Here is a 22194-nt window from a genome sequence, read left to right as displayed (position 1 = left end):
TTCAGTGGTATTTATCCACTCGCAATTACATCGGTGACTCGATGATTCAAAGCTGAATCAGTTGATGTTGCCCGTTTGATGTTTTTCATTTCTTCCATCAGTTTATATCCTCTGTAAAATGCCTCAAGTAACTCATCTAATTACCCCACACACGGTTTTGAAATATGTTACAGTCAACAAGTAAATACAAAGACTCACTTGAAGGAAACTATCCCTGTTATTTATTTCAACAGTTAGGAAACCCCTTGTGCTTGTTGAGGTTGTGTGTTTGCAACAGACAGTAGCTTAGATGTTGAAATGTCACGCTCAGATTTAGTTTCCCACAAACCCATTTCTGGGATGGTGTCTGCCAATATATGTCATGAGAACAAAAGATTAAAAGAGAAGTTATATGCATGTAAGTATAACTGTGTATGTTTCTTTGTAGTCTCCTTTGTCGTACTCTTGGTAGCTCGGCGAGGTAAAGCATGACAGGTTTCTTTTCTCCTCCATCAGACAAGTCCAGCTTCTCCCTCATATAAAGAATCCTCTAAATCCAGCCAGGTTGAGCACATATACAGTATACTCTGTCACTGACAGGAATGCTGGCCAGGCCGTTGTGTGGCTGTCTGGGTACGGTGAATGTTACGGTGCTGGGTGAGTTGAGTCCAAACACAGGCAGGGCCTCTACTGGCTCTGTGATGCCTGGCTTTCATCACACGGATGGAAGAGGGCTCCATCTCGCTCTAGTTCACGACAAGGTTGAATAGGTGGGCAGCAATGCAAAGACTGAGGACAGTAGAGCTGCGAGGTGATAACTGAAGTTATTATGTCTCTGTGGAAAAATTTGTCTCCTACTTTTGGTCCATCCTAACTGTTCAGAAACAGAAGGAAGCCGCAGAGCAGCTCTGAGGGACCGGCACCAGTGTGAGGCCTCTGCCTTGGCAAGAGGACTCCTAACAGCAAACATGATAAAAAAGGCTTTTGGTTAGTAATGGCCAACTTAATATAAACATGAACATTTGAGCTCTGTGTACAAACTGCATAGGGAGCAGATCAAAGGCCGTGACACTGAGCCCCGGTGTGTTAAATTCTGCCCCAAAAGGAGGTGGAAGAAAGTTGTTAAAAGTGTGAAAAGGAGACTGAGGGGGTGTCATGCTTCCCTCACAACAACCAGCCCTCTCTCATCTTCTCCTATGGTCCATAATGCGTTACTGCTGGAGAGCATGGCTCCCTCTGGTGCGAGCTGTGTGAAGTCTCGCTCAACAGCTGAGGAAAAACAAATAGCTGGCCTCAGCAGTACAGGGACTCAGTGTTTTTAGGCTGCAAGGGTCTTAGACTTGAGGGAATTAAGTCACTCTGTGTCTGTATGATCAACTCCTCACATTCCTGGATTCAGACAAGCCGTGGCTGGCAGTAAACACAGGAGGCAGAGCAGAGGGCAGTCTTCCTAATTCAATATATATAAAACGCATTAGCACAAGCTGTTAAGAAGCCAGTGAAAACTATGCATGAGGCATCCTTTGATTCATAAAGTTACTCAAAAATGTATATCAGGCCTGTGTACCACTTCTGATATATATTTAAAAAAGTCTAGTCTCAAGATAGTTCACTATATTGACTGCGATTTGTGCCCTCATTAATAAGTGGCTTTGTTGCTGTTTTTCCAGTTTGACACTATCTGAACATTTAGACCTTCTCACACTAAAAAGAGGAAACCGTGATCGTTGACTGTGTCATTTTTAACACTTACCCTGCCTTCTTTTCCCCAAAACTGAACCACTATATACATAAGTTCAACATCCCAGGGCGGCCGCAACCTCATTTTTGACAGCCATCATCAGGTCGGTGGTACGAACCTGAGTCTAAATGTGTACACATAATATACTGTGTTTGGCTTTGACCAGCAGCGCAGAGGGTCGGCAAGATGGTAGAGTTGCGTCTCGTAGCGAGTCAGCCAAAGAGCCAGGCAAAATATGAAGGCAAAGCAAGTTTTGCCAACCTCTGCAGCTGCTGCTGCCAAAAGCATCATGGCCAACGCCACCCCCCTGGCACCCTGCTGGCATCTGTGGTATCCAGAAGCTGTGGTTTTCCAGTGGAAATGTGATAGGGCCAAGTCACCATCTTGGGCTGCTAGAAGAATGTGAGTAGCCTCACACACACCTGATGTGGCCAAGAGGGGCTCCCTGTTGGGGACAGCAAACGAGGCTGAAATATAAATCAGAATTTGCAGCGAGACAAGATGAAAGTTGTGTGAATGTGTTGCATTTGGAACGGGAGACCACTCAGCTTTGATTGCCCTTTTGTCACTCCCCTAATCAGGTCAACCTAAGTCACAGTAAAAAGCTGAAATAGATGCTGCAACACATCGCTTAGAGTGGTAAGAGTCGCTCTTTAATCTGAAATCATTTAAACTAAAGTGCACGGGTTTCACACCACCACTTCCTAGATGTGATCTTTTCACAGACTAATTTTCTGTCATTCATCTTTTTTCAGTGAGGGTCACTAAGACACCGGAAACACATTTTCCCCGTTTCTCCCTTTTCATTCCTCTTTTTGTGGTTTCATACAAATCGTGCGGCGAAGATTGCATGCAATATTTAAACGTGAATGTTAACAGTAATTGATTAGAGCCAACACGATTGCAGCAAAGATGTATTTATTATAAAGGATTATTTTATGAACACAGCCTGTGGCATCAGCGTTGTGGTATTTCAGCATTCAAGCTAAAGAAAGAGAAAGGTCACATTCTCAATTGTGACTTGTGGAAATTCAAGTCATGTGGTGATTCCTTATTTCCAGTGTCAGCCCCCAGATTTTTTTTCTTTTAAGATTCCCTGAAATCTGTTGTGTGTGTGTGGCATCAGTGTGTGTCTGTCTGTGTGTGTGTTTGTTTCAGTTGTCTGACCACCAAGTCCTCCCAGAGTAGCTAACACACTCTTGTGTGGTACAGTCAGCAGTTAAAACACATTCCATGGCTTCACACATTTCTTCCTTTTGGTTTTGTCTGTCTGCGCGACTTCCCCCTATCGTCCGTGTCGCAAAGACGGCCCAGGGATAATGTGCATGCCTCCATTTGTCAGTGTGATATACTGTATGTTTGAGACAGGATAGGAGGAGGCTCGTTGATGGTCTTGTGTTTTGTGGGTGGAGGTAGAGAAATAGGATGCCTCCGTGCAGCTCTACCTCCCATGGCCAAGTTATTCGGTACTGTTGGCCTCCTCAGTGAGCATGTACCTAGAGCTTCTCTGAAAACAGTGTCGGTGTTTCCAGTAGTCACACATTGAAGTCATTAAAGTTTCTCGAATAAAGCCCATGGGGCTTGGCATGGGAGCCGAACTGCCGCTCTAAGGAGCAGCAGAGAAGGAGGAGGACATGGGGGGGGGCATCTTTTAAGATGGGAAGATGTGCATTCTTGTGGTAAGACACAGGCAGTCCCTTTACATGTACTCACTTTACTTACTTTTCTCACAGGATTTGAGATTTTATGACCAATGGGGCACATGTTGATGGGAAGATGGTGAGTGGGAGAGAGAACGAGAGAGCTAGTGAGCACACGCCTATGTTAAGAGCCAACCTCTGGCGAAGATTAAGGGACAGACGCTTGTTCGGTTTCCTCCACGTCAGACCCGTTGCTGAGGGAAACGCTCTCCCAGAGGCGCCCGACGCAGATCAATCCAGTCTCCTCAACATCAAATCAACCCTCCTGGATTGTTGCCAAAGAAACTCTCTGGAGCCAATCATTATAAGATGATGTACATTTCCAACCAGTTACCAGCTGAGAAAGCTGGGTTTCCCACTGACAACTCAATGCATGTGTCATCCCATTTGACCTTTAACACTTTGACCTCTGATGAGTGAAGACCGAGAACTCATTTAACCAGGCCCGGCGGCAATCAGAGGCTCTAACTCAAACTGTGGCCCATCAGGTCCAAATTAGCTGCGAATGTTTCCCTGCTCCCAAAGTGTACACTTTCACCCATCCCTCCAGTGATGTGGAGCTCTCAGGTCTGTTATGTGTGTGTCTGTTGGGGTGCGTGTTGCACTCATGTCAAGCAGCTCGGCCTTAGCTGTGTTACTGTATTTCGCCACCAGAGAGCAGTGATAACTCACTACAGACCTGACAGGAACGTTCATATTAATCTGTTGTTAGTTAGTCACAGTCGACTCTATCTTTAATGCCCGTCAGTGCTGCTCTCCACCCAAGAACGGTCTGACCATTTTCTTAAGCTCTCACCAACAACCCATTCAGCGCTCCCCCCAACTCAGGCCCCCCTCTTCATTGAGTTGTTCTCTGTTCCTGCGCCGCCCGGTCCCCTCCATCAACCCTCCATCAGGGAAGGATATGAGGGTTCAGCACTGTTGAGAGGCTCCTCTCCCAGGTGGATTCTCAGATTGCTGCTGCGGCCTTTGATGGTGAAAGGCGAGCTGGCCAGGTCTCAGATGGATCCCCTGCAGGCAGGCAGGCACACAGACTGGCTCTCGTTAAAAAAGCACCACCTTTGTGTTCCCACAGGAGGTGGATGTAATTAACATAGCTTTAGTACTACCTGTGTTTTCAGCCGCTGTTGTCAAGGCTACTTCTGTTTGGCTTTTGTGTGTGTTTGGGAACGGCCAAGTTGGTGGGATAGGTGGGTGGTTGGAGGCTGTGGTGTGTATGCACATGTGTGTTTGTGTGTGTGTCTATACTTGCATATATGCACACATGCACATGAGTTCTATAGGGTTGGCGTTCAGTCAGTGCACAATCATGACGAACTGATGTAATGCTTGGGTCTGGTCCGTGTCTGTGCTCAGCCTTGGCAGTAGCTGTAGCTGCTAAAGATTCTTTGATCATTTAAAACCATGGCTTACACTGCCCAGGGGGGGCTCTGCTGCCACACCGGGGGCCCCTGTTTCTTAAGCACTCATTACAGTTTTCAGTTTTCTAATGTGATGATAGCTGTAGAAGCCATTTTCCTTCTCTGAGCAACCTTGGCTCTGCATTTTTCTGCTTGATGAAAGCCAAACTGAACAGTACTATAAGTAATACTAAGTTAATAACACTAACTGTTCACCTCACCTGCTAAGAAAGTAGGTGAGGTTGTTGTTTGCCACTCAGTGGCAAAAGACAAAAGAAGTCTCTAACACAAAACAGACATCAATAAATCCCGTTATGTCTAAAATGACACTTGCTGATTTAACGTTTGTTAACATTTGCTTCCTGATTAGACCTGCAATGAAAAGAAACTTTGTACCTCCCGATTTTCAGATTAAAATAGATTCTTATAGTTTGTCCCTCCTCTCTTGTTGCATTGCAGGATGTTCTCAAAGAGTGTCAGGAGCAGATTGAGCGTGTGCTGGAGAGCAGCCTGCGCGAGGGCCGCCAGCAGCAGCAGCAGCAGCAGCAGACACAGAGGGGCCCCAGTGGTAAAGGTCTGGATGAGCTGGATCAATCCTCCACCCCAACAGACGTCCGTGATGTCAACTTGTGAACCACCAGAGGGCATCATTGCACAGGATTACAATAAAAAAAAGCATAATGAAAAAAAAAAACTCAATTTTCTTAAAAGCAGAAAAAAAGAACAAAAGAACAAAAAATGTTAAAAACACAAGCCCTTTAAAAGAAAAAACAACAATGCTTGCTAGTTTTTTTTGTAGGTTTTCTGTTCTTCAAGTCAAAAATACCTGCCCACAAAATAGACTGTCTATGATGTTCTAGTCTAAAAGCAAGAAATTGAATTCAAAATCAACCTCTGCAGTGCCTTGGATATACAGAAGGGAAGCAAATCATATTTGCATTCTGCCTTTGATTGTATAGTATGATCTTTAAATTATATTTTAACCATAGCATGATAATGAGGCTGTTATGGTAGAGGTTGTGGAAACCATTCAGAAACTGCATTAATGGGATCACAGTGGGGCATAACATTTTTGAGTATTATCACAATTTCTTTTTTAATGTTAGGGAAGGACACGTGTGCGAGGTTCTCCTCCAAGCAGGTCAACGTGTGTGTCAAGGAGGAGACATACAGAGGAAGGCTTGAGAACATTATGCTAAAAGTCAGTGGATCCCAGTTGCAGGGATGAGATTGTTATAATTATTAGTAGTATTAGTAATTATTATTATTATTATTATTATTAATAATATTATTATTTGACATATTTTGGAACAGAGTCGTAGAAATCAATAAGCTCCTCTTTTTCAGGCTGCTTGTGTGTGTCATTTTGTAAGTGCAGTGTGCAAACGTGTGTGTGTGTGTGTGTGTGTGTGCGCGTTTTGTGCGTAAGTATGCCAGTTTGCATTCATGCCTGTGTGTGTGTATCGACGTGTCGGTGTGTGTGGTGCGAATGCTACATGTGATCCGGTATCTATATTAGCAGTGTGCATTCTATGGCGCGAGGCACTTAAGCCCAGTCAAGTTGTAGACAGTTCAATCTTATAAGACTATGGAGCAAGCGGAGGCTACATGTACCTAGTCCATCAGTATAACAGGGCATCTATGCTATATCACTGCCTTCATGCATTAACAGTGTGTCATGGTTTGTTGTTGGCCAACAATAAACTCGTGTGCATGGACTAAAAGTGGCAAAAAAAAAAAAAAGATTCAGTGAAGGAGGATATGGGCAAAGGGACTTTGACTTAAAGCCCCTTAAGTTTAGTTTTAGTTGTTTTTTTTTTTTTCTGAGGTGTCTCACCTCAGATTCAAAGGTCACGGGAGGTGTTTGTTTATTACTGCCATTCTGTCAACGACACATTACAGAGACTTCATTCTTTTCACTTTGTTACAAAATTGTGTTTCCTTAGGCTGCTTTGAGTCTGGCCCGAGAAGTAATGACCTCTTGCTTGTGCGGCATGTATGGCACATGCGAAGAAAAGAGGAGAGGACAAAGTCTTGAAGAAAGTCATGCTTTTTGAAGTCTGGCAGATGTTGGGCTCCTCTGTATTAATTAGCAGAGAGGAAACAGGGCGTGGCGTGGAAAGAAAGACAGAAAGACAGGGACAGTTTGCAACTAAGACGTCACTGTGGATGTTCTGCCGTCCCGTGCGGAACAGGGAGGACTTTAGTGGTGCAGGAGCGTGCTGCTGTGTAGGAGACGTGGATAATGTACAGCCAGTGGCTGGAAGATGATATTAAACAAAAGACACCCAATGGCCTCATGATAAAAGTTTGAAATCTGCATATTTGGGTGAAACCAACATACGGTTTTCTTCATTGATCTACAGTGAGACAGCTAAGTCGACAGATTTGCTCTAGGTTTCCAGTTACAGAGAAATGAAATGAGGAACAAAGACTTTACGCTGCCAGATCATGTTAGGATGAACTTTCTTGGGGGTGGGGGGGGGGGACGTAGGGGGGGGTATTGTAGAGGAGTACAGGATGATAATATACTGTCAGTGTATCTGACATCCCACATAGGGTTGATTTCAATGGCAAAGCACTTTGAGAACATGCTCCCCAGGAGATGAGTAAAATGAAATATGTTGAGTGGTGACTGGAGGTGAATGGATGATTTCTTTATTCTTTTTCTTTTTCTTGTTTTTTTTTTTTTTTTTTTTCCTTGTTTTCCTTTTCTTCGGTTGACTTTGTAGGGCTGGTTTCCCATTCGTCAGATATACCCTTTTGTCAAGCAAGAGTCAAATTAAAATGGCTTTCCACGTGTTACAGTGAGGACATTCCGATTGAAAAACAAAAACATTCCTAACTAAAGTCAAGTGAAAGTTGATGGAGAATCTGAATGTTGCAGAGAATTTGACACAAACATACCAGCACGAATTGGAAAACGCCTACATACGCAGAGTTCACTGACCCATGGGTTCTGTTTGACTTTCTTTTACTTTGTCAAGAAATGAAATATTTGTTTTTACTTGAATTTTTCTTTTTTTATTTATCTGCATCACAGCCACAGATAGTCACACAGGGCAGCGATGAGCTACAAAGGGTGGTTGTAACATCCAATATTTGCACATGTTCTTCAGAGGGCAACAAGGTTTGCATTTTTAAGACAGCACAGCCTTTGCTGTCTAACCCACCTTAACTAATGTGTTGCAGTGGTTGGTCAGTTTTTTTTTAATGGTGCTGGCTTTTGTAGTTCAGGCTGATTGTCTGTCATTGAACACATCAGCCCCCTTATGAGCTTTGCTGCTTCAAATCATTGGCAAGGGGGTTCATCAGCCCGACAGACATCAGCACAAAACAGGAGACAGATTTTTTTTTTTTTTTTAAGTTTTAATGGGACACATGGCTTTTCCACAGCAAGGTGTACTTGACTTAATGCTTGAGTTTTGTTTTGGTTTTTTTTGTTTTTTTCCTTATGACAGTATGTGATCTTGCTGAGTGTATGTTTGTCAGACTGAAGAAAAATGTGGGGATCTAATGTTTTAGTGATGTTTTTCAGTAAAACTGGGCAATTTAATGATATATTTGCCAAAACATCCCAGTAAGAATATTTGATATGACCCCTTCATTTTGCCTCTGTTTGCCTGATGTAAGCTCTCTCCCAAACTGATTGGTTGTGATTTTCTTACCTGCAATTTGTTGTTGCATGTTATGTATTGAAACCACCCTTACAATTTGTGTCTGAAATATGTTATGGGGTGACGAGACCCGCAAAAGGGGTTTTCTAAGACTTAGAGATACTGTATTCCAAAGTGAAGAGAGGACAGATGAGGAGGTGTGAAGACATCAAGAAAAAAGTGTCAATATTTTTATTGAATTATTGTTGTCTTTTTGCGCTGCTAAAAGCTATGAATTTGTTTCATTTATACAAAAAAAATAACATTACCTAGTTGTGATGTGTCACTTGAGTGTGCTGCTATTTTATAAACATTTGTATTATAATATAATTATTTTACCGCTTAAGAGATACCGTCAGAAAAAACGAAGTAGATGATGATAGAAGAACATGAAATGAGTACTCGACTGGAAATGTTCTTTGTACAGTTTGACAGTTTGCTTAGATAGCATGTCTCCTTTCCCCCCTTTTTTATGTATTTTGCTCTCCTTCTTCAGTCACATTCTGCATCAGTGGTATTTCCTATACCTCAGGATTACTGGACAAAATTAAATACACAAAACCATCACCTATACCTCTGCAGTTAGGGAGCCTGGAACGGTGGAGAAAGAGTACCATGGCGTTGAAAAAAAAGCAGCAACATTTTTCTGTCTGAGTCCCACTGTTTTAGTGGGTAAATAATTTGCTCAGTGTGATGGGAAACAGGAAATATGCAAGGCTTCCACTTGGACTTAACCTATATTGGAGGGGGGGGGGCATAACAATACTGCAACAATATCTTTGGGTTTTTAATGCCGTAGATAGTTCAAGCATGTTCATTTCTGTTCATGTTGGTGCTACATCTGATTTGTTGTGTTTGAGAGAGAGACAGAAAGAGAGAGGGGGAAAAAACAGCATTCCTGTGATGGCCAAAGTAAAGTTCTTGCTTTATACAACCACAATCATTCTGAATGTCCATACAAATGGGTTTTCGTACGTCAGAAAGATGTGTTTTGGTCTAAAATATCGTGTGTGCGCACCATTGTAACTGCCGCTGGAGTTGAGTTGCACCTGTCGGGTCCAACCATAAATATTCTGATATCTGGAAGTTTCAATGGTGCAGATTTCCCTTTGAGTTGCCTCCCCTCCACTATAACTCATATCATGTACCTCAAATGTCTGTTGCACAACCTCTGTTCAATAAACTTCTGCTTTAAAGGGTGTGACACCACATCAGCTCACTATTTCCCACGCCTGTGTTCCTTTTCAGCTCTGCACTTTCAATTGTTTAGTGATCAATAGATTAGTTTGTGTGTGTGTGTGTGTGGAGAGAGAGGAAGAGAAAGAGAGCGAGAGAGTTGGCTATGAACCTGAAGAACAAAGTTAAGCTGTACCACCTAATCACCGACAAAATGTAGTCATCCGGCCATAATTAAGCGGAGACTAGTTCTGAACACCTAAGAGGAAAAAAAGTACATCTCAGGTCATTCAAACATATCTGCCACCAAAAGCTAAGGAAATGCAGACATTACTCAGAGGACTCCCAGCCGCTGACCGCTCTTTAAAATCCCAGATGACAACTGCAAAAGACAAAAATAACAGTCGTTGTGGACTATTGTTTTTCTGATTCAATGGGAACAATAAACTTGTATTAATGGTCATGTACATGGTGTTTTTTTAGGTCAACATAAAAGACACAAACCCTGGATTTACCTCAGGGAAAGGTAAAAAACAACAACAACAACAACAAAAAGAGAAAAGCAAATAGTCCTGACACTGGGGAGTATCACCTGCTGCCATCTAGTGGATCCGTCCAAGAAGAACAATATCATCAATAATATTTAACTTACAACTTTCAGGTGCTTTATAATGATCATCTTTTTGCTTGGAAAAAAAAAAAAGTAAACCAGCTGCAAAATCAGCTTCATGATCATTTTGGAGGAGCGAGTTCTTTTGGCTATTTAACTGTTGTGCGGACCAGTTTAGTAAAAACACCAAAATCCAGTCAGTCCAGCCTAAAATAATCAAAACAAAAAAAAAAAATAAATAAAATAAATAATAATTATAAATTGAACTCTAATTGAATTCATTATTTAATTCAGCCAATCAGAAGAAGGGCTGAGCTCCGTGTGTGACGTCAGAGCTCTGTGTTTCTGTTGGCCGTTTTGTTTATTTATTCTTTGTTTGTTTGTTTGTTTGTCTGTCTGTCTGTCTGTCTGTCTGTCTACCTGCTCTGAATCTTAATGGCTTAATGGACATTGTGGGTGTAATTTGATGTGTTGCAGGCCTGTCGGTCCCACCGGTGATGAGTTCACGGTCCAAATGTCACGACCGTCGACGGCCGAGGCTGCTGAGTCTCTGCCGGGGACTCTCCGGAGCATGGAGGGGCCGACGGAGGGGCTGACGGAGGGGCCGACGGAGGGGCCGACCGAGGGGCTGACCGAGGGGCTGACCGAGGGGCTGACATTTGGGCTGACTCTGGTTCGACAGTGAGTTTATTTCACATTAAAAAGCTGTGTCCTATCTGATAAACTGCCTGTTTACCGCAGAACAACCGGTGGCTGCTGGTTTTTAGCCCCCCGCCGTCTGCTGCCGTCTTCGGGGCAGATATTTTGGATAAAGCCGTAAATCATCGATTTAACATGTGGGGCAAATATTTGGGAATTACCTGTTTGGGCAATTCATAAAAATCACGCTAAACTGGTTGGATTAAGCTTTTAATGCTTTAAAACGAGTTGCTTGGCTCAAGTTTGGTCTGTTTCTGTGCTATGCTAGCTGCTAGCAGGTGTCACCTCGGATCGGTTTATTTTACAGAGACGGCAGCTCCGAGAGGATTTACTTTAATCTGTACTTTAATCTGGACACAGTAAGGATTTACTTTAATCTGGACACAGTAAGGATTTACTTTAATCTGGACACAGTAAGGATTTACTTTAATCTGGACACAGTAAGGATTTATTTTAATCTGTACTTTAATCTGGACACAGTAAGGATTTACTTTAATCTGGACACAGTAAGGATTTACTTTAATCTGGACACAGTAAGGATTTATTTTAATCTGTACTTTAATCTGGGCACAGTAAGGATTTACTTTAATCTGGACACAGTAAGGATTTATTTTAATCTGGACACAGTAAGGATTTACTTTAATCTGTACTTTAATCTGGACACAGTAAGGATTTACTTTAATCTGGACACAGTAAGGATTTACTTTAATCTGGACACAGTAAGGATTTACTTTAATCTGGGCACAGTAAGGATTTATTTTAATCTGCACTTTAATCTGGACACAGTAAGGATTTACTTTAATCTGGACACAGTAAGGATTTACTTTAATCTGGACACAGTAAGGATTTACTTTAATCTGGACACAGTAAGGATTTATTTTAATCTGTACTTTAATCTGGACACAGTAAGGATTTACTTTAATCTGGACACAGTAAGGATTTATTTAATCTGTACTTTAATCTGGACACAGTAAGGATTTACTTTAATCTGGACACAGTAAGGATTTATTTTAATCTGGACACAGTAAGGATTTACTTTAATCTGGACACAGTAAGGATTTATTTTAATCTGGACACTGTAAGGATTTACTTTAATCTGGACACTGTAAGGATTTACTTTAATCTGGACACAGTAAGGATTTACTTTAATCTGGACACAGTAAGGATTTATTTTAATCTGGACACTGTAAGGATTTACTTTAATCTGGACACTGTAAGGATTTACTTTAATCTGGACACAGTAAGGATTTACTTTAATCTGTACTTTAATCTGGACACTGTAAGGATTTATTTGAATCTGGACACTGTAAGGATTTACTTTAATCTGGACACAGTAAGGATTTACTTTAATCTGGACACAGTAAGGATTTACTTTAATCTGGACACTGTAAGGATTTATTTGAATCTGGACACTGTAAGGATTTACTTTAATCTGGACACAGTAAGGATTAATTTTATTCTGAAACAGGATTGATTCATTTAATATTAAAACAGGATTGATTCATTTCATCTGAAACAGGAATGGTTCATTTAATCTAAAACAGGACTGATTCATTTAATGTAAAACAGGAATGGTTCATTTCATCTGAAACAGGATTGATTCATTTAATCTGAAACAGGATTGATTCATTTAATCTGAAACAGGATTGATTCATTTAATATAAAACAGGACTGATTCATTTAATCTGAAACAGGAATGGTTCATTTCATCTGAAACAGGAATGGTTCATTTCATCTAAAACAGGACTGATTCATTTAATCTGAAACAGGATTGATTCATTTAATCTGAAACTGGAATGGTTCATTTCATCTGAAACAGGAATGGTTCATTTCATCTAAAATAGGACTGATTCATTTAATCTGAAACAGGATTGATTCATTTAATCTGAAACTGGTTCATCTGCACCTGTAGGGGATTCATGCACTTTAGCAGGCTCCACCAGTTTACTTCACAGGGTCAAATCTTCAAATCTATGACGGTTTAATTGTTCACTCCTTCATTTATTCATTCATTTATTTCCTCCAGTGGGGAGACGCAGTACAATAAAGAAGGCCTTCTACAAGGTCAGAAATAAATGACTAAGAACATTTGATCAGTCTATTCTGTCTCGAGCTTTCTCTTTACTTCTTTGTTCCCTTCCTCTTCTTCCAACCAGGCCAAGCTATAGATTCCCCACTGTCTGAGACGGGGCTACAGCAGGCAGAGGCTGCAGGCCGCTACCTGACAGATGTCAAGTTCAGCAACGTGTTTGTCAGTGACATGCTGCGTGCCCGGCAGGTACCGTGTTTTGGTGTTTGCAGTGGCAGCAAGTGAGGAATCTTGAAGAAAAATCAATTAGAACTTTGCAGGATTTATTTACAGTATGATAACATGTAATGGAAATATACTAGGCCGCTTTTTTTTAATGGATTCTACAGAGTTTTATTCAATTCAAGTAACGATCACCTGGAGAAAATAAAAATGGATTCTTTCTTAGTTTCTTAGTTTGTTTGTGTTTTTCTTCCAGACAGCTGAAACAATGATGAAACACAACACCAGCTGTTCTGGTCTACAGATGTCATGTGACCCTCTGCTTAAAGAGATAGTGAGTGGATATTTATTCCCTATATATATATATATATATGTGTGTGTGTGTGTGTGTGTGTGTGTGTGTATATATATATATATATATATATTATTTTTTTATTATTATTTTATATATATATAAAAAATCAATTAAAAAAAAGTTTGCTGTCCCGTTAACAATAAGTTTGGGTCTCCCCCCCCCCCCCCCCCAGAGCTTTGGTGTAGCAGAGGGTGGACGGGTACAGGATGTGAAAGCGATGGCCAAGGCAGCTGGGCAGTCATTTCCAGGCTTCACACCTCCCAAGGGGGAGACTCAGGAGCAGGTGAGTCAAGACTGGGTCTTCAGAACATGTGTTTGGTTTTTTTTTTTTGTTTTGTTTTCCTCCTCACCACATCATTACTGCAGTATATTACAACACCCATGTGAAACGCAATCTTCATTTTAATCATAATACGCCTGACGCTAAAATTTATCTTCAAACATCTGCCAAGACACTCAAAACATTTTGCCATTATAGAGCAAACACAGAGACTCATATGGGAAAGACAACACCAGCTCCGCTGTCACGGCTGTTCATGATGATAATTCAAAATCAATTTTTCTGTCCTTCAGTCGTGGACAAAACTACCGCTTAATGCAATGTAGATGTTTTACCACTAGGTGGCAGCAAATGCTCATCTTTTCAGTCAACCTCCTTCCCTGGAGGGTGTAACGTGCTATGTCATGGCCTCTTTGCAGCCACATGATTGAGTTTCTAAAGTATCTGCCAGAGCACTTGGTGTAAATTAGGCGTTGGTCAAAGTACATGCTTTTCCACTGTCAAACAACTGCAGAGTGTTCGTCACTGCCCCAGATTAAGAAGTCACTGCTTAGCTCTGTGTTATTTGTGTTAGAGGCTATGTGGGAGGACGCTGGCGGGGTTCTATTTCAAAGATACTTCATCAGGCTTCAGGCGATTGGATCTTGGCTTGGAAGTTAACTCTGTTCCAACCCTGTACGTGACCAGCACATGATGATGATGATGATGATGATGATAATGCACATATACAAAGATAGATTTGACGTAAGCACAGCGTGCCCCAATCTGTATCAGCGACAAGCCTGCCTCCCTCCCACAAGTTACAGGTTGTTGTGTCAGGATGAAACTGGAGTAGACGTGTGTTTTCAGTGGCAGGGCTTCTCACTATGTTGTGCTGTTCTGAATACAAGACGCTTTAACTTTTGGGGGCCTCACAGCTGCATGCGATCACGTTTCCGTCATGTATAGTATGCTGTCGCTGTCAAGCAAAAAAAGAGCAAGAGAGATGCAACGAGCTGTTTCTGACAGGCTTTTGATCTGTTCAGGTAAAGGAGCGGGTCAAAGAGTTTATGGAGAAAATGCTCCAGCAAATTGGGCAGGAGCACTGGAGTCACAGAGGGGAGGATGAGCCGTCATTATCCGCTCCAACAGAACCGTCTCCTGTGGAGGGGAAGCCAGACGATGGGGTCAGAGGGGTCCCTGTCCATGCTTTGGTTGTCACCCATGGAGCCTACATGTGTGTCGTAGTGCGCTACTTTGTGGAGGAGTTAGGCTGCTCTTTGCCTCAGGGCTCTGACAAGGCACATATGTTCTCCTTAAGTCCGAACACAGGACTCTGTCGCTTTATACTAACCCTGAGAAAAGAAGATGACAAGTTCAAATTGTCAGGGATCCGCTGTGTGTTTGTCCACAGGGGGGACCACGTCAAACAGTAGGAGCACAGAGACAGACAGATGACAGGAAAGAACATTACAAAAGAGACACGGCTCTGAGGGATTTAATACCGAAAGGCTTTTTTACCATTTCACATTATTTAAAAATATTACTTTATTTATTTCACCTGACTTTCAGTTGCTCACATAGTTTTCAAATTTTAAAAGTGAAATTTTTACTTTTTTCTTCCAGTTGTTTATTGAAAGTTATGACAAAAGAATTATCAAGAAAAAACGTGCTAAGTATATTTAATTATTGCAATTCAGGACACAAGTATTAAAGTATTTCTGGCAATGGTAATGCACTTTAAGTTCAGTGTTTTGCAGGACGATGTCATCATCACTTTGTTACTGTCTGGTTGTTCATTACTGTAAAGTAGGCGGTTTTTGTGCGCTAAAGAGTTTCTATATTTATCCTCCCAGAGTTCATAGATGTAACGTAGGGACACAGAGCATGACTTCAACCACGTTGACTTTTTTGAAATAAGTGACTTTTTCCGTTGGTGTGAATTAACACATTTTCGTCACAAAGAGTTCATGTGTTGTACTTCAGTGTGTGCACGCTATTTCTGTGCTGCAGCTTTTCACACAAATGTATTTATCCATTGAGGAAAAGCATTATGACTCTGATACTATACTGTACGACCAGCAGAATGTACAATATTTCATCAATGTGAGCACGTAACAATGTAGGAAAGCTATCAGACCTCATCGAGCTAGAGTCGATTTCATGAATAACAAATTCTGACTGTTGTTTTTGTGGAGAATTTGCAACAAGAAGACCAAATAGTCTTTTCATGATAAAACACACTCTCAGTCAAATGGGTTTTTATTTATTCTTCCTTGCATGCATTTTGCATTTTCATAAGCCAGGAATGTTTTCAGTTCAGTAGATTGTTGTCTCCATTTATTATACACTATTCATTTGGGCATTACTTCTCAAGGCCACTTGCGTAACCAAAAGGTTGTGTGCATAAAGTTATGTGGTTTTCATGACCTTTCCTTGGAAAGCTAGTTGACAGTGCACAACTAATCGTGCAGCAATTTGTTTTCTGCAATTCATGTCATTATTCCTTCAGTATGAAATGATCTGCTAGAAAGGAAGCGACGATTATCTGCGACAAGTGACCCAGTGCCCAGAGGTGCTGCTCCTGAGAGGAGGAGTTAATGGCTGCGTTGTCAATTTGTTTGTGTCGTAGGTCTCAAGCAGAGATCTCAGGTCTGGTTAAAACAAAATTATGACCCCAGCTAAAGAAGTAGGAATAAACAAACAAGCTGTACAATCGTGACCATTTATTTTTCCACGTCAGCAATAAAACAACATGAAATATATAAATAATAATACAGTCAACTTGGAAGTAAGTCATTCAACACATTTCAATAAATAAATAGTGTTTCATTGCTGTGGCTATTGGTGTCCGGCACCCAATTTGATCCTGTTTATAAATGGCTGCAAATGGCAGATTTGTTTTCAGTAACTACAGCATGCCCTTGTTAATTTTTGTCTTGTTTTTTCAACAGATTTATGTTGTAAATATTTATGATTACTTACAGATTACACTTTTTTTTCTTTTCTTTTTTTTTTTTTACATATGCAAAACAAACATTGCCACATCTAGCCCAAGGTTTAAAATTTAACTGACAAAAGAGGGTTAAAGGACTGCAGGACGCTGGATCAAACTTGCCTCATCATTCTGTCGAATGTTGCCAAACTTATCCCTCATCTGTTATTCAAACAGAAGATCTGACAGGCGGCTGTGATGTAACAAGGTCCATGTGCATTACATAGTATAATAATTTCATATCGATTAAATCTAGAAAAAAAAATCTGATTTAGAGTTTTTAGAAAATGCTTTGTTGTTTTGTTTTTTTTTAAGTTGTGAAATATTTATTGCTTTCACTGGACATCACACCTCTAATGTCAGCCTGACCTTAGCAGCACTTTAAGTCATTGTGACTTCCTTTGATACTCTGCACCACAAAAGCACCATCTGCATGCACCTACATCAGTCACACAGTCAGACTTTAAGTGAGTTCTCCAAACAAAAGCTTGCACTCGCCTTTTTGGTTAATTCACCCAGATTCAGTATCTTAGCGTTGCTCTGCCCGGTCTGCAATATTAGTCTTCACAGGACTGACGGGCCCGTTGGACTGCAGGACCCTCAGGGGGTCGTCACAGGAGGTGATGGTCTCTTTGGACACAGCACCGGCCTGGTCCTGCTCAGGCTGCCCGAGAGACACGTCCTTGTGATCTTTGGGAGAATGAGACGGATCTGAGTGTGATCTTAATGGATCAGAGGGGTTCACCTCCTCACTCCTCCGCTGTCTCTTTACTAACGGATGCAAGAACCTCTCCAGCAGGGCCGGAGAGGGTTCAGGTGGCTCCCAGTGAGCAGCTCGCAGCTCAGCCCCCTTCAGTCTGAGCAGGCGGCCCCCAGTTTTAGAGTAAAGTGTGCTATGGTGGTTTTCCAGATCCAACCATAATCGCAAGAAGAGGCAGTTTCCTCTGTGTTTTTGCCTCTGTTTGGTGGAAAAGCAGATTAGATATTCATCTGTTTTGGCTGCAGCCATTTTTTGACTTCATATAATTAAAAAATAATAATAATGCTCACCGAGACGTACAGCGCTCCCGTAGAGTCCATGCAGAGGAAGAGTTTTCTTCTCAAATCAAATATTGACACAAAGTTGCTTTTATCTGTCCTTCCCTGCAAAACAACTGTAAGAAAATAGGTTCAAAGAAATGATTTCATGTTCACAGTTCAACAGGAATGGTCCCAGTTGCCAGAAATCTTGTTTGCTTGCACAGATGACATGCAGAATATTCTTTGGACTCCCAAATTGCAACACACACCATTCTCACTCCTCCCTTATGTAAGTTGTATTTTTTATATTTTGTATTTCATATTTTATATTCATATTGTGTTGTATGTATACATTATTTTATTATTTTATTCTATTCTTTCTCCTACATGCACAGTTTGCATCGGGTTGCTGTACGCATATACATGTCACTGTGGTTGCACCACATGTGACAAATAAAGATCTTGAATCTTGAATTTGCAACTCTGCAGAGCAATGTAACATTTAAATTTCTGTTTGTCTCCGCGAACAAATACACTTTCGACTTTTTGCACATAAAAGTAAAGCATGAAATTGAAATCAAACCAATTGGTTGTATTTAGTATAAAAAAAAAGTCGAAAAAATTGGGAGGGGGGGGGAGTGTGTGTATATATATGTATATGTGTATATATATATATATATATATATATATATATATATATATATATGCAATTGTTTGTATGGATACAGACATACCGAGAACTTTGTGAGCCCATTTATTCACTGATCCACTCAGCTCTGAGTATAAACGGCCCTTGGCGGCAGGCGGCTCTTCATGTGCTCCTGTGGCGACGCCGGTCTGCTGATGCTGTGGTCCTCGGTCCAGATCCCGGAGCCTCGGTCTGCAGTCCACCAGTACAGACACATGGACGGCAGTCAGGATGAGGGAGAGGACAGCTGGTCGCATGATCAATGGGGATGCAGTGCTGTCTTTACTCTAGCAGCGCGACTGCTCAGGATGGTGTGAGGGCAGCTAATGAAGGAGGAGAAAGTCCAACAGGTCTATTTAAACAGGGGGTCGATAAACCAGCTAACTCATTTACCAAAGTGGCTCAAAGCCTGCCTGTTTTTCCACAGTTAAGGGCTGAACAGCAGGGACTCTTATAGGCTGTATGCTCTAACTGTTCAGTCTTTTCAGTGCGTTTTTTTTATCTTAAAGTTCCTCCATCTAAAATATCTTTTTTTTTTTTTTTTTTTTTCTACGTTCATGGAAGCCTTTAGTCCACTCTGTGTCACAACCCCTGAAAAATGTGATTAAACATGTTTTGCCAGAGGCTGGAGAAAAGAAGGAGAGACAGGATGATGGAGATAGCGGCTCAACTTTGATGACGGAACGGAAGAAAAAGAAGCACGCTAAGAACACCAGGCTCAACCTTCATCCGGTTTGAATGACTCAGATCTTGCTTATTAATTAACTGCACACTTGGGCAGCCTCTCACCTCTCACTTCCTGTCACTGGTGTGGACGTCCAGTTCTGGCGTTCAAAAGTTTTGTTACTTATTCTTGCCTTTTTTTTTTTTTTTTTTTTTCTTTCTTACTCCCTCGTCACATTTCAACGGCAACCAGGTAAGGAATTTATGTTTATTTGTGTGTGTGTGTGTGCGCGCGCTGTGCTTCAGTACAGCACATATTGATGAATGAGGAGTGCAGAATGGGTCAAGGAGCTTCAAAGGCCTATAGCAATACTTATGAGGACAACAAGCACGGGGCTTCACTGAGCAACCACTTTATTCTGCAGGTCTTCTATTTTCAAATAATTTACTGAATGCCATTTAACACGAATCGGAGGCTCTGAGTAAGCTTTGATGTGTTGAGTTTAAAAAAGCAGAAAAGTATACTGCAGACTTTATTATTGTTGGAGCGACAGTTTCTTCTTCACCAAACTTCTAAATTGTGCTACTCAAGCATTAAATCAAAATGAACTAAATGCAGTTTGCTTTTAATTTAGTGTCAATTTACACAGTTATGTGTAACACTCGTATAATCCAAACAATCTGTAATATAAAGTGTTGGAATAATTTTTGCTCATGGTGTTTCAGTTTCAGTTTATTTTCAGCAACATGAACTTTCAGTCTGTCAAATGTCGCTCTTGTGTGTGTTATTGAGCTTCAGCAGAAGAGGGCGCCACATTCCAGCTCATGGTAAAGCCGAGGGTGAGTGTTTTCACAGGAACTGCTCTTTCCTCAGCTCTTCTGATACCAAATGTGTCATTCAGGGTCAAGGGGGAAGTATTTGTTCACAACAGCTTTTACAAAACGTCTTTTATTATCATTTCAGGAATACAGTTGACTGCTGTGCACAGCACATACGTACAAAAATAAAAGGAAAACCATTTGTAATATAGTATTTTACTTACTCATATTTTTCAGAAACAAATGATTGGAGAAGTCTGTTGTTCAAACTAATTTACAATCATTTCAATAATCGGAACTAAGGCAGAAGGTGAGGTATATGTTAAAAAAGAGGAGGGGGACTCAGAGGAAGCACTCTCCCCTCAGTGCAGGAATAGAAAACTGAGAGAGAAACACAAAGGCTGCCGGCACACAGGGACGCACACACAGACACACAAGTCTGATCCCGGATCCTCCCACGGACCTCCAGTTCCCTGTGAACCAACACATTTTAAAACCAGCTGAACAGGTATGAGAAGCACAATTGCAAAATCCAGACACTGGATCCTTAAATCGAAGGGGAACACATACGTAGTCCATTCAGAACTCGATATGCATAAAGTTCGGCTTAATGTTGAAAGACAATAATTTTCTTTGTCATTAACGACCTTCTCTCAGTCATCGCTTTATCATACAACCTTTTCTTTCCCAAAATGCCATCGTGCAAAAGTTGTAGAATTCATCACACCAAGTCGCTTCAGGAGTAAACTATATATCAAGTTCATTTCCCACGATAGCAACGTATCACGTCTCTCACAGCTTGAGGACCCATTGTAACTTTGCAATTCCTGTTATCCTGCCACTCAAAACATTGCTTGTGCTGACAGTGTCCTCTGAAACGTCCCATAATGAAAAAAACAAATAAAATAAACATACAGTAACTGATACAATGTTGTCATCGAAAACAAGTGATTCGGATCTTGCATTTCAGCTTGTTTTGACGAAAGCATAGAGAGGGAAAACAGCACCTTCCCCTGACTCAGTAAAATTGCACTCAAAAAAAAAAAAGAAACAAAGAAAAATTGCACCTTTTGTATATTTTGACAAATTGGCCAAAATACCTTTCCAACCAACTCCTCACTGCCATGAAGGCAGTGCAGAAAAAGCTACGAGGGACCATTTTCTGATCATAGTGATGTGATAAAGGCTGATCAGTCAAAATGAGTAACCAATGCAACAATCCCCCAAAAACAAATATCAATGATGTCAATATTCAAAAACACTAAACAGGACATCCTGATAGCATCAAGTTGCTGTCATAGATCACAGTATTCAGTCTGACAGAAAGCCCCTCTCTTTTTCTGGAAGCATTTGATTTGTTTTTTGTGGCCTGCTACATTCGTCCCCAGTTCAAAACCACAACTCTGCTTTCTCTCAGCTGCCTCTGTGTTACTTTTTCCCTCCGCTCTCGTCTCCGTTGCCTCCTGCGAGGAAGGTTCAGTACATCAGCTTGCACAGTCAGACAATGCCTGTTATTCCTGACTCAAGGTAAATCAATCTGATACCATCTCTACAGTCACTTTGGCAGAAACAGAATATGACAGGAGCATGCTCAGTCAGAAACAACCCACACACACAGTACATACAGTCATTCTGCACATTCGTCTCTGCTACTCGACAGACGCTGGAGCTTAAAGGGCAAGTAAACCATTGCTCACAGACATTTTGTCTGTGCATTACAGTAATGTTCGAGAGGGCGTGAGGTAAAACATGATAAAATATCTGTCAGAGCTTCGCTACTTTCTTTAAATCACTTCACTGAGCTTTGCTACTAACAGAATATTGCAGGTCAAGTACTGATAAAATAAAAAGACTTTGCTCTTCATTGTACATTATGAGTCAGCCATTCTAGTCCAGATACAGAAATGGCCTCACAGGTGCCGAGCTCTTTCAAATAATAAAAGTTAATGAGATGGACCAGACAGAAAGCTCAAATCGGTAACACACAGGACGGAAAGCCAACGTCTCCGACCTTGGTGCAAAAGTGGCACAGTTGAACAGGACAAGAATCCCAAGGCCGACTCTCCAGCATGACATGAGCAGACGGGGGGCCCACCCTCAGGTGTTCCGCCTCGCATTGTCCAAATCCTCACAAAGTTAAACAAACAACCAGAGATACATGCAGAATCCCAAGACTTCTATAC

At 41.3% G+C, this 22194-nt stretch overlaps 2 protein-coding genes across 4 annotated transcripts in view; both read left to right on the top strand.

Moving 5' to 3' along the window:
• The window catches only part of ccnd2a (cyclin D2, a), a 39810-nt gene extending 30112 nt beyond the window's left edge, over nt 1–9698 (top strand). For all 3 annotated transcript variants that reach the window (XM_029523818.1, XM_029523817.1, XM_029523816.1), the window contains exon 5: nt 5280–9698. In XM_029523818.1, coding sequence (XP_029379678.1) covers nt 5280–5453 — 174 coding nt within the window. In that variant the 3' untranslated portion in view covers nt 5454–9698. The remainder of the gene's footprint in view (nt 1–5279) is intronic.
• Nucleotides 9699–10406: 708 nt separating this feature from the next.
• tigara (TP53 induced glycolysis regulatory phosphatase a) lies at nt 10407–16800 on the top strand. Its single transcript, XM_029523351.1, has 7 exons — nt 10407–10943; nt 12988–13025; nt 13118–13239; nt 13469–13546; nt 13740–13850; nt 14873–15268; nt 15304–16800. The coding sequence occupies exons 1-6, from the start codon at nt 10729–10731 to the stop codon at nt 15260–15262; spliced, it is 954 nt and encodes a 317-aa protein (XP_029379211.1). The 5' UTR covers nt 10407–10728; the 3' UTR covers nt 15263–15268; nt 15304–16800.
• Nucleotides 16801–22194: the final 5394 nt, after the last annotated feature.

This window comes from Echeneis naucrates, chromosome 16 (assembly GCF_900963305.1).
Source record: "Echeneis naucrates chromosome 16, fEcheNa1.1, whole genome shotgun sequence".
Taxonomy (NCBI): domain Eukaryota; kingdom Metazoa; phylum Chordata; class Actinopteri; order Carangiformes; family Echeneidae; genus Echeneis; species Echeneis naucrates.
Note: the sequence above shows the minus strand (reverse complement) of the source record. Positions and strands in the feature narration are given on the sequence as shown.

What these genes read in the sequence shown, in the direction of transcription:
- tigara (XM_029523351.1), top strand. Translation starts at nt 10,729, where the DNA reads ATGTGTTGCAGGCCTGTCGGTCCCACCGGTGATGAGTTCACGGTCCAA. An exon ending in ACCCTCTGCTTAAAGAGATA is followed by an intron (nt 13,547 to 13,739) that starts GTGAGTGGATAT and finishes CCCCCCCCCCAG; the next exon opens with AGCTTTGGTGTAGCAGAGGG. An exon ending in AGGGGGAGACTCAGGAGCAG is followed by an intron (nt 13,851 to 14,872) that starts GTGAGTCAAGAC and finishes TGATCTGTTCAG; the next exon opens with GTAAAGGAGCGGGTCAAAGA.